Source organism: Megascapheus bottae, chromosome 13 (genome assembly GCF_031878675.1).
Source record: "Megascapheus bottae isolate mThoBot1 chromosome 13, mThoBot2.hap1, whole genome shotgun sequence".
NCBI lineage: Eukaryota > Metazoa > Chordata > Mammalia > Rodentia > Geomyidae > Megascapheus > Megascapheus bottae.
The window spans coordinates 38,554,280-38,566,341 of NC_143521.1; the positions used below are offsets into that span (position 1 = coordinate 38,554,280).

Below are 12,062 nucleotides of genomic sequence, written 5' to 3' on the forward strand. Positions count from 1 at the left end.
AATGGAGCAGCACTTTCTCAAGTTTCCTGTGGTATTATCATGGCTTCCCACCTTTGCAGCGGGGAGTAAGTTCTCCCTTTCCTGCACGTCAGCATGTATCCCCCCAACTCAGCAGCATAACATTACCACAAAAGGAACCAGTACTGTCTTCTTCTAGGGTATTCAGATGCCAATGGCAATATTTAGAGATTCGGAGGAGCCAAAGAGCCTGACACCAGGTCAAACAAGGAACCACAGCAAACACCTTCTGGTTATGAACCCGGAAACAAAAACCTATAGAACCATAAGCCACCAAAATGGACAACTGCCATTTGGAAAGAAAGAGGGAATCTGCACGTGCTCCATTCAAAGAGCTACCAAAGGCTCTTACCTGTCTACCGGAGGGGCCAAAATTAATATATGATATAGCACAGTATAAAGTTAACTACAATGAATAGCTGAAATAAACACACACACAGGCTCAGTAGGTAGTGACATGCATGAGTTAGCTATGTCCGGAGGTAGAATGTAGTGTGTAAAAGGAAAAGGAAGGCCATGCTATTCATATGTTGATGTCCAGAAGCATAGGATGACCTCAGGCTCTTCAATGTACCCCAGGAAATTTCCAGTATGCACAAGTGGTTCTTCCTAGTTAGCTGTGTAAGACTGGACACAGGAGGGTGTTCATGCTAAAACAGTTCTGTTTCAGCACTAAGGGATCCCAAGCTACCAATTTAAAGTGAGCTAAAACATGTCAAGTATTCAGCAGTGTTTCCAGTTTATACCTACCAAGGACAGGAATCTTTCGAGATGTCTGATGATTATAAATAAGCAAATTTCCTTTCATAGTTCCAACAGCCAGGAAACTTCCAACTTTTGACCAAACAAGGAAAGACATTTCATCCCTGTGATGTCGAGATATAAATTATTTGACAAGTCACAACAATTACTTGATATCCATTATTTGATAAGTCACAATATGACCTCTAAATAATCATTTTTTTTTTTTGCCAGTCCTGGGCTTGAGCTCAGGGCTTGAGCACTGTCCTTGGACTTTCTCAAGGCTATCACTCTACCACTTGAGCCTCAGCACCACTTCCGGCTTTTTGCTGTGTATGTGGGGTACCGAGGAATTGAACCCGGGTCTTCGTGCATGCTAGGCAAGTACTCCACCACTAGGCCAAACTCCCGGCCCATAATTAATTTTTTTATAGTAGTCAATGAATAAATTTGACCTCTACTCAAGCACAAAATTACAATTAAGCCTTCAGGAAAAAAGATTAGGTTCTAAACAAGTTTTGGAGATGCTTTAAGATGACTTAATATCAAAGAAAAAATCTACAATAAATATAGACTTTAACTCAGTAATGATGAAATCTGAAACCATAGGATGACTCAGGATAATAATTTGTCTACTTAGTGATACTTTAAACTCTAATTGTGGTAAACAACAACAACAACAATTTCACTGATGAAACTCCATGCTTTCCCAAGCCAGCTGGGCACAGTGGCACACACCTATTATCCCAGCTGAAGGGAAACCACAATCGCTGTGGATGTGCTGGCATGTGCTCCTCATCCTCTGTAACATGGAGGAAGCTCAAGTAGAAAGGCAACTTAGTTTAAAAATAACCAATACAAAAAGGGGCTGGAAGCAGGGCATGGTGGCTCACACCTGTAATCTTACCTACTCAGGAGGCTGTGATCTGAGGATTGCAGTTCAAAGCCACCCTGGGGAACTAAAGTTTGAGAGACGCTTATCTTCAAATAACCACCAGAATGTGACGAATAATAAAGTCAATACAGAAAATGAAGGGCAGAGCCATGAGTCTTCACTACATAACTGGACCTCTTAGAACCAATGATCCTCACAGCTACTCTCTACATATTTCCCCAGAGACATTTTGTCTCATCTTTGTCACTTTTAGTGTAACCTCCTGAGAGCAACTAACTTTCTTTTCTTTCCCCTCTCTTTTCCCTTTCCTCCTCTCCCCCCCCGTTCCTGTACTGTTTTTGTTGTTGTTGTTTTTCTAAAGGTTGGTGATCTGTCCCTTGAGTTGTATCTCCCCTTCTGCTTTTTTCCCCCTCTGGTTAACTGAAGACAAGATTCTCTCAGATTTGTATACTTGAGCTGGTTTCAAACCTCCATTCTCAGATCTCAGACTCCTGAGTAGCTAGGATTACAAGTGTTAACCATGGGTACCCATACAGAAGATATTTCTATTTCATAGTTATAATAGCTTTATTCTAATTAACTAAATAAGATTAGAAGGATAATACATAAATAATATAATATATAGTATCTACAATAATATATTACTTCACATAATTACTATATAATATTACATTAAAAAGCTTTGCTTTTATGAGACAATAACCCAAGGCATCTTTAAAGTCAAAATAGCAAGAAATATGAGCATCAGTCCTATAAATAATCATGATAAATGAAGATTTAAAAATAATATTGGCAAAGCCAGTTACAACTTTATCAGTATACACTGTATGCATGTGTTGAAGTATCGTTTTGTGCCCCATTTATATATACAATTTATAATGTTAACCCCAAAACATAAGCTGAATTAAACACTAAGGTGTGGAGACCACCCCTTGAACAGCCAGAAAAACTCTCACCTCATGCCACTATCTAGTTGGCTGGTCTTGTTTGTGTTGGCATCCCATAGATAAATGCAACTGGATTTCTCAGCAATCACTGCTAGGATGTCTCCATCTTTATCCCAGTCCATAGCCACACAGTTGCTTTTAAAAAGATGGCCAAACATTACTATATAGTTTTCTTAACAGAGAAGAAACTCACATGCTCCTCTATTTAAAACTTTTGTCCCTAGCAGGACCACTTGATGTATTTTGAAAAGCTAATTAACACAAAACGAGAAATGCAATTTTCACTGCTTACGTAATGCTAACTTTAATTTCTTCTTATGCATTTTTGTTGAGGTGGTAGAAATTTTTTGACATTCTATTTTCAATACCATCTACGATATTAAATATAATTTGTTCTTTTTGCGTGTCAGTCTGGGAGCTTGAACTTAACGGTTCAGTCTCACTTGGCATTTTTTGTTCAAGACTGGCATGCTATGTGTTGAGCCATATCTCCACTCTCCACTTCTAAATAGAATTTGTATCTGATAAATGAATACATTTTTCTTGAATTCTATGAAGGGCTTAGTCTTCTGATTAAGGCAACTCCAATAAGCACTACAACAAACGAATCATACCTAGAAACTATAGGTTATTTTTAACATTAAGGTTTGAACAATAATCTCATATTTACAGAGAGGAAAATTATAGATGGGTAATGGTGGCTCATCATATTTATAATCCTAACTTCTCAGGAGGCTGAGATCTGAGAACTGAGGTTTGAAGCCAGCCTGGGCAAATAAATCTGAGACTCTTATCTCCAGTTAACTAGTAAGCAGCTGGAACTAGAGGCTCAAGTGATAAATGCAGCTGTCAACAGAAAAAGCCTAGTGAGAGCACAGGCTGTTAGTTCAAACCCATTATAGTAATGAAAGAAATAAAGGTATGCCTAGATAAACTGCAAGTGGTCAGACATAGGCTCATAAACAATGGGAAAATTTACTTCTGAAGGGATCAGAAACTGTTCATTTCATATCTTTGTGGAATAAGGAGAGTGGTCACTTAAAGCTATAACTTGTAGGCAGGAAAATGCTCATTGAACAGGATTCTTATTACTTAAGAATATTCTAAAATTTGTTATTATTTTTTAAGGTAAAATTTATCAGATCTTGAAAAAAAACCCAGACCTCTTCTCTGTAATGCTATTTTTCATTTTTTGAGATTCTGCTCTTGGACATGGGCTAAACCATACCTTGATTTACACTTAAAGTAGAAATTTCTTCAATTATTTTGTCAAATTGTTAACATATATTTGGGTATCTTAATTTCCTATATTCTCAGAAATTTTGAGACTAAAGTGAGAAGCATGAAAATCTTTCAATTAAAACATAAACTTTAACAGCATGTATTTGTTTTTTAATCAGATTCAGCTATTATAAATATAGTAAAACAATTATGTAACCAAGATAGATGTCAGAGATTAGGCAATGAAGTTTATACTATTTACTCAAATTAGATTTTTACTGAGTGCTTTCTTATTTTAGACAGAACAATGGTAAACTTCTTGGTCCTCAGAATATAAAAATTAGAAGCAACAATTAAGAGAACAATGGGAAATGTCAAAATGGTAGAATTAGATTGTGGGAAAGGGCAGAAGGTGGGGAAGGCTTGAGACCAAAAGACTTGAAATACGTGATTTGCAGAAAAGTCAACAAACTACAGAAAGCAGATGGGAATTTTAACAACAGCATAAAGCCATTTGCTAGAGGAATGTTATACACCTTAGTAACTACTGAGATTATTGGAATAACTAATGTAGGTGACAACTACACTGAGTAATTACAAATACCTAAGCTAAATTTAGAATGGATCTCAAAAGTAGACAACATAAAGTCTTTGTTTTTCAAAAAGTAGGTTGAGCCTAGACCCCAGTGGCTCACACCTGTAATCCTAGCTACTCAGTAGGCTGAGATCTGAGGATGGTGGTTCAAAGCCAGCCTGGGCGAAAAAGTTCATGAGACTTTTTTTGTAATTAATAGAAGGGTTACATGATATTTGCCAGATAGATGGTGCATTAATTCCCATACATTGATACCCTTTCACAGTTCATGAGACTCTTATCTCCACTTAGCCACCAGAAAACCTGAAGTGGCATTGTAACTCAAAGTGGTAGAGCACTGCTAGCCTTGAGCTGAAGAGCTCAGGCTCATAGTTCAAGCCCCAGGACATACAAAGAAAAAAAAAAAGGTAGGTGGAAAGTAACAATTTATCAGAAAGGAAATACAAAAGTAAATACAAGTTATATCAGTAATTAAACCATCCTTTAGATTCACAATCTTTTTATAAAGCTTTCCCTTGATTATATGTTTATATATATATATATATATAAACAATGCCATATACACATATATTTCCTTAACTATTTACGTCATAAATAAGCCAGTCTCTCTGTAAATGGAGAAAGCAAAACACAGGAAGTAATTTATACTATAAAATTCTACTTGATTTTAAGACTACTTTGAAAAAAAAAACACAACCTTTTAAGCAACCAAGCTTGTAAATTTTGTAAAGTAAATTTTAACTTACCCAGGTAAGTTAATTTCACTTCTTTTTTGACCATGACGATCAAAAATCTTCACAACGTGATCTGCTCTGGAAGTAATTAGAATATAAAAATAGTTGAAATACTACATCTATCTATCTATCTATCTATCTATCTATCTATCTATCTATCTATCGAAATTAAGCTACCATCCGTACTTCCACATTCTAATTTCCTATCCTCAGGGAAAAGATCTATGAAGTGTGATGTTAGTGAAGGAGTTATGTTCCTTTTCCCGCCATACAAAGCACACCCAGGACCTCTGCTGAATAGATAATAAGGTAAAGTACAGGTAATAAGGGCATGTGAACACTTAACCATTATTTTAAACATTCACTGGGTTTCTTACCCTGTTACTGCCAGAAAGTTTCCAGATAATTTTTGCCAGGTAAACTGTATTGGTGTGCCAAGTGTTTCTACCAGAGAGAAAACGCGCTAAAAAAAAAAAAGAATACAATCTTTAATTTTGAAGACACATACAATTAGAGGTTAATCAGAAAAGACGACAAAACATGATCATGAGGCGGGAGGCTGCTCACAGGTTGAGGTACTTGTGTATCAAGTGGGAGGATCTGAGGTCAAATCCAAGCATGGAGGTCAAATCCAAGCAAAAATCAAGATCATCAAAAAAGGAAGGATTGTGGGTGGTAAAGGCTTACATTAATGTTTATCCTCCGAGGTTAACAATAAAGCAAAACAAAACCAATCAACTCAGTGGTTGCTATAGACAAGACATACAAAGTATTTAGTATAAAAAGTTCGTGTAGTCCAGGAATGTGGCTTAGTGGTAGAGTACTTACCTAGCTTGCATGAAGCTCTGGGTTCAATTATTTGGTACCACATGCACAGAAAAGGCCAGAAGTGGTGCTGTGGCTCAAGTGATAGAGTGCATGCCTTGAGAAAGCTCAATGACAGTACCCAGGCCCTGAGTTCAAGCCCCAGGACTGGCAAAAAAAAAAAAAAAAAGAAAACCCCACTTTTTTGTGTAATTTCATGTTTTGTACACATTAAAGATAAAACAATTTAAAGTACTTGGTTGTGGGGCTTGAACAATGGGCCTGGGTACTGTCCTTGAGCTTTTCAGCTCAAGGCTACTGTCCTACCCATTGAGCCACAGTGCCACTTTCAATTAATTGGAGATAAGAGTCTCATGGTCTTTAGTGCCCAGGCAGGCTTTGAACCATAATCCTCAGATCTCAGCCTCCTGAATAGCTATGATTATAGGAGTGAGCCACTGCGCCCAGTTAAAGTACATTTTTAATTTAACTATGCTATGGATTTGGTGGAATTAAATTTAACAGTGTAACTGTTTAAAATCTTAAGTGATGGATTTGTTTAATAAAAACATTAAGTGATTTTTAAGATTTACATATGTCCATACATCAATAATATTTTCTTTCTTTGCCTACAAGTTATATTTATTTCATCATGAAGTATTTCATTTGGATATTAGGTACATGACATCTCAATTCCTATTTATTTTTTTATACTGGTATTGGAGCTTGAGCCCAGGGTCTTAAGGTTTCCCTTGGCTTTTCATTTATGGCTGGTGCTCTACCACTTGGGCCATACCTCCAGTTCTAGCTTTTGCTGATGAGTCACTTGGATTTGTCTGCTCAGGCAGGCTTTGAATCCACAACTCTCAGCCTCCTAAGTAGCTAGGATTATAGGTGTGAGTCACTGCTCCCTGCTTTTCTCTGTCCACCTATTCAATCTAGAAGTCACAAGTCACATGTAGCTCTTAAGGACCAGAAACATAGGCAATCCAAATCAAAATGTGCTATAGACATCATTTCAAAGACTTTAGAGAAGAATGCAAACTATATCATTGCTTTTATGCTGATTGCATGTTGAACTAATACTGTGAATATATTGGATAGAACAAAATATATAAGTAGAATTCATTTCATCTGTGTAATGGCTTTTAATATGGCTATGAAAAATGTACAATTACATTGGCTCACATACCATAAGACAGTGTGGGTCTAGAAAACCTAGGAACATGAGCTTGAGTGAAAAATATTAGATGTTAGTATTAAATTATACATTAAACAAGGATGCTCATTTCTAGGTATATGGAGTCGAGACACTTCTAGGGACAAAAGAAAAAAAAATTCTTCCAGTGATTGAAATTAAACACCAATCAGTGAGCATTTCATGTGCTAATCTTGAAATCAAACACCATTCAAGTGTGCTAGAAACACAAGAACACACATTTTTGTAGAGTGTAGGGATGTTCACACAGGAAAAAACAAGAGAATTATGAATATCTTATTCTTGGAATTTCGCAACTATCTCTTCATGCAAGCAAGGAATCCTTAACCTTGACCTTTATTATCTTCGTGACAGATCTGCTTCTGGTTGTGAGCTCTCCTATTGCTCTAGTTGCTGCTCTAGGTTCAACGCAGAGGAGAAAATCCTAGCTCTGCAACCCGAAAACCAAGACTGAGATGTGTCCCCGCTTCTTAGCCCCAGGGCTTAACGAGTCTCTGACCTGACTCAAGCCCGGACTGCGCATCGAGAAGAGCTCCTCACTTCCAGTACATCACAGAACTGAGGGTCAACTCCCCTCTCCACACGAATGGCCACGAAGCGATAGGACGTCTAAAGGGCTTTCCATACGTCAGCAGGATGGAGGGTCCTGCTGGGGACCCCGGGGTGGGATTCCCAGGAGTCAGAGTTGAGAGACCCGGAGTGCCCAGGATGGCATGCAGACGTCGCCCCGGATCGTGTGCTCTCGCCGCCGGGCCATCTGTAACCTGACCCACTCACGGGCGGTGCAATTCTGGATTCCCCTCAAGACGGTGCACAACACGCCAGGAGGTCAGCCGCAAGAAGCCAGGCGGCCTGCGGGCCCCGGATCCTGCCAACCGCACAGCGACCCGGGCGCGGCGGTCCGGGTGTCCTGGACCCAGCCCGCCGCCCCCGCCCTGCAGGGGTCCCGGCGCCCGCGTCGCTCGCTCGGCCGCGGTCCCGGACTCCAGAGGCCTCGCTCTCGCCTTCCCCGCTACTTCCTTCACTCTTCTTTCAACTTCGCTTGGCCTTCCCTCGGGAACCTCCATCCCTCCGCCCTCCCGCTCCTCCCGCACTCCAGAGGACCGAGCGCGGCACACACTGCCTCTGCGCTCGGCCCACAGAGGGGAGCCCGTGGTCGCGCCCTCCCACAACCCCGGCATTTGTGAAGTTATTTACCTTCATCTCAAAGCTCCAGCAGCCAAGCGATGTAGGAAGTGCGCAGGCGCACCTGGTCTCCTCCGAGAAGGCTAGAGCGTTCCCGTCACCCAGGAGACCGCGCGAGCGGTGACCAATCAGCGAGCACCAGGTGAGGGGCGGGGCTCGGGAGGCGGGGCCTCGCTGGAGCCTTCCTAGGGTACAAGTGGAGGGAGGGGTGGGGGGAGTCACGTGTTGGAGGCGGAGCGAAGACCCGGGAAGTTGGGCGTCGCGAGTTCTCGTAGAGCCACTCAACTTCCTGCCCGAGCTCTGATTGGCTGAAACTGGAGACTGGTCCACGCGAGGCGGGTTCTGTGAGCCCTGAAAGGCGCCTGCGCCCTTTCCCTCTAGGAGGCCAAGCGTAGCGTGAGAGGGCGCTGGGAAGCTAGCAAAATATAACCACTGGCGCGCACTGTTGGCGTGACGGGGGCGGGAATTGGCTCCTGCGCTGTCCACGCAGAGGCCTTGGGAGAGCCCTGTGTCAGTCTGCATTCTTTTTCTTGCCTAGAGGGGGTGAGGCGTGCTGGGTGGTTAATAAAATGATTCTCCAGCTTCAGCCCCCTGAGTACCCAGGACGACAGGTACTACGCCACCTTAGTTGTTTTTAGATCATGAAAGAATGTAGTGTCATTTTACAAAGAATTGCAATATTGGCTGGGAGTTTGGCCTAGTGGTTAAAGTGCTTGCCTAGCATGCACAAAGACCCGGGTTCGATTCCTCGGTACCACATATAGAAAAAAAGCCGGAAGTGGTTCTGTGGCCTAAGTGGCAGAGCTCTAGCCTTGAAGAAAGTCCAAGGACAGTGCTCAGGCCTTGAGTTCAAGCCCAGGACTGGCAAAAAAAAAAAAAAGAATTGCAAGTATTTATTCATATCTGTTGTCATTAAATAAGATGAGATGGCACATGTGTTATCACAAGAATTAAAATAGCAAGCTGGGCACCAGTGGCTCACGTCTGTAATCCTAGCTACTCGGGAGTCTGAGATCTGAGGATCGTGGTTCAAAGCCAGCCCAGGTAGAAAAGTCGATGAGATTCTTGCCTCCAGTGAACCACCAGAAAACTGGAAGTGGAGCTGTGACTCAAGTGGTAGAGTACTAACCTTGAGCAAAAAGAGCTCAGGTGCAGTGCCCAGGCCCAGAGTTCAAGTCCCAGGGCCATCAACAGCAACAACAAAGCACATTGTCCTGGAAGGACAATTTTTTATTCTTTAATTACAAGATCTAAACTATATAATAGTTTTTTTTAAACTGCCTTGTTGAATAACAAAATTTAAATGGCAATAATCGTCTTTTTTCACCATTATGTGGTTGACTGGCCTCTTCAGGACAATTCTTCATCTCTATGTGGTGTTGGCACACACTGCTATCATTTGTGTATGCAGTTTGGCCCTAAGATGGCTGGTGTTTGATGCTTCTTACCAACTGACAGATCATCTGGAGCCACTGACTATTTTGCTTTCTTACAAGTGGCCTTGTATGTGGCCTCTCCGTGTGGCCCAAGGTCTTTAAAACATGGTAGCTGGATCCTGAGATAGAGGAACCTAAGAGTAAGTTCTCAGAGGCAAAATTGGAACCTGAACTGGCATGAAATCCAGCCAAAATTCAAGATGAAACTTATTCCATTTTTCAAGGGGAAAAGTCACAAACAAGTTATGGTTTCTTTAACTATCACGAGTGCTAACATAAATCAGAAAGAGAACACATGACAGATCAGTACCAATCATGCTTCCAATATTTATAATCTGCGATTGATGACCCATTTTAAAGTTTTGATTTTGTTTTTGTTTTTTTGGTGGGTCATGGGGCTTGAACTTGGCCTTGGCCCTATCCCTGAGCTCATCAGCTTAAGGCTACCACCCTACTCTTGACCCAAGCCCCATTTTCTAGAGGTTAATTAAAGATAAGGAGGTCCTTTTGTGCACAGGTGGTCTGAACCTTGATCCCCAGATCTCCTGAGTAGCTAGGATTACAGGCATGAGCCACCATCCCAGGCTCCATTTTAAAGTTTTGAGATCATTGTTTCCTTTGTAAACGTTATTAAAAACAAATCATGGGGCTGGGATGTAGCTCAGTGGCAAAGCGCTTGCCTAGCAAGTGCAACGTCCTGGGTTCGATCCCCAGTGACAAAAAAGAAAAGACAAAAAATTACAGTTAAAAAAAAAGCCCCAACAAAAACAAATCATGAAAATTTTATATAGAAGGACCAGAGAATTGGATTAAAAGGTAAACAAAAAGTGAGTTTTCTTTCAACAAAAAATTTAACACATCAATACATAACACATTTGTTTTCTTCTAGCATGGAAGAAAATCAGTGCCATTAATAATGACAGATCTCACATCTGCTGTTTCAGCTGTTCATAATGCCCTGAAAAGCATTTAGTGTGACGATTTGCAATCTTGCTTGTGGAGGGTGATGAGTGGCTCGTGTCACGTGCCTTGTGAGTGAGCTCTGTTTCCTGCCTGGCCTTTGTAACCCACTGGAAATTTCCATCCCATATGTTTGCACTGATAAGTGAATTAAATGTGTTTCTTTGTGGCAAGTGGCTTTAACGTAGGAAAAAAAGCTGTACGTAAACAGTTGATGATCTAAGTTAAAAAGTAGATAAGGAGCCAGACAGTGATACAACCTGTAATCCTAGCTGCTTGGGAAACTGAGGCAGGAGGATTAAGAGTTCAAGAAGAGCCAAGGCTACATATTATGACTTCCTCATTAAAAAAAGTAGATAAGAATTTTCTGTATGTCTCATAATTTCATTATATACGTGCATTATATAATACATATGTACACATGTGCAAATATAAATATATAACATACATAAATATATAAAATATATGCTTATATACTTATTTATTTAAAGAAGGGAATTCTGTGGGGCTGGGGATGGAGCTTTGTATCAGGGTACCTGCTTAGCTTGATTAAAGCCCTGGGTTTAATCTCCAGCACCCACTTCCCAAATAGAAACATTTATAAAGAGTAAAAGAAAGTGACTTTCACAAAAATCTTAAGGGAAAAATCATTTTAAGTTTTTTTTTAGGTTTAACATATATATATATATTGTAATTAGTAAAAGGGTTACATGATATTTGACAGACGGTGCATTAATTCACATACATTGATTCCCTTTCACATGTCTTGGTACCCATTTCCCTCCCCCCACACACCCCCTATTTTAAGTTTTTACCTAAAATTGCTATGTTGAATTTTGTAAAATTCCTAATGAAAGGTTACACGTTAAGCATTGTATTACTGCAGTTGTGCACACTTCCTTTCCAAACTGGTTTTCTCACTAGTTCACTGGTAGCTACGGCAATTGCAATCACAGATAGCATAGGAGGATTGAGATGGAGAAGAGCCGCAGCCCTGGACCCCCAGAAGCACAGAAGGTGGGCTGGTGCTCTCTTAGGCATGGCAGTTCCACTGGATACAGAGAATTCCATGTATCAACTTCAGACAAGGCCCATTTGAGACCAGTGTAAAGTGAGACAACATAGACCAATTTGTAATTCTGAATGAATTCCCACCAATAAGGAATCTGCACTGTCCTCCCCTCTCAGATGATACCAATGACAAGTTCTTCTTTCCAATTACAGCTTACTAGTACTTTGGGTATCAATAATAAGTGATGGACAGTTGCTATACAGACCTACACAGAGATCTATATAGACCTATACAG

General features: G+C 40.5%; 1 protein-coding gene across 1 annotated transcript in view; it reads right to left on the reverse strand.

Moving 5' to 3' along the window:
* The window catches only part of Wdr19 (WD repeat domain 19), a 49,289-nt gene extending 40,857 nt beyond the window's left edge, over nt 1-8,432 (reverse strand). The window contains exons 1-5 of the mRNA XM_090343165.1: nt 8,372-8,432; nt 5,529-5,614; nt 5,164-5,229; nt 2,611-2,736; nt 769-884 (exon numbers count right to left, since the gene is read on the reverse strand). Of these exons, the coding sequence (XP_090199291.1) occupies nt 769-884; nt 2,611-2,736; nt 5,164-5,229; nt 5,529-5,614; nt 8,372-8,377 (400 nt within the window). The 5' untranslated portion in view covers nt 8,378-8,432. The remainder of the gene's footprint in view (nt 1-768; nt 885-2,610; nt 2,737-5,163; nt 5,230-5,528; nt 5,615-8,371) is intronic.
* Between the last annotated feature and the right edge of the window lie 3,630 nt (nt 8,433-12,062).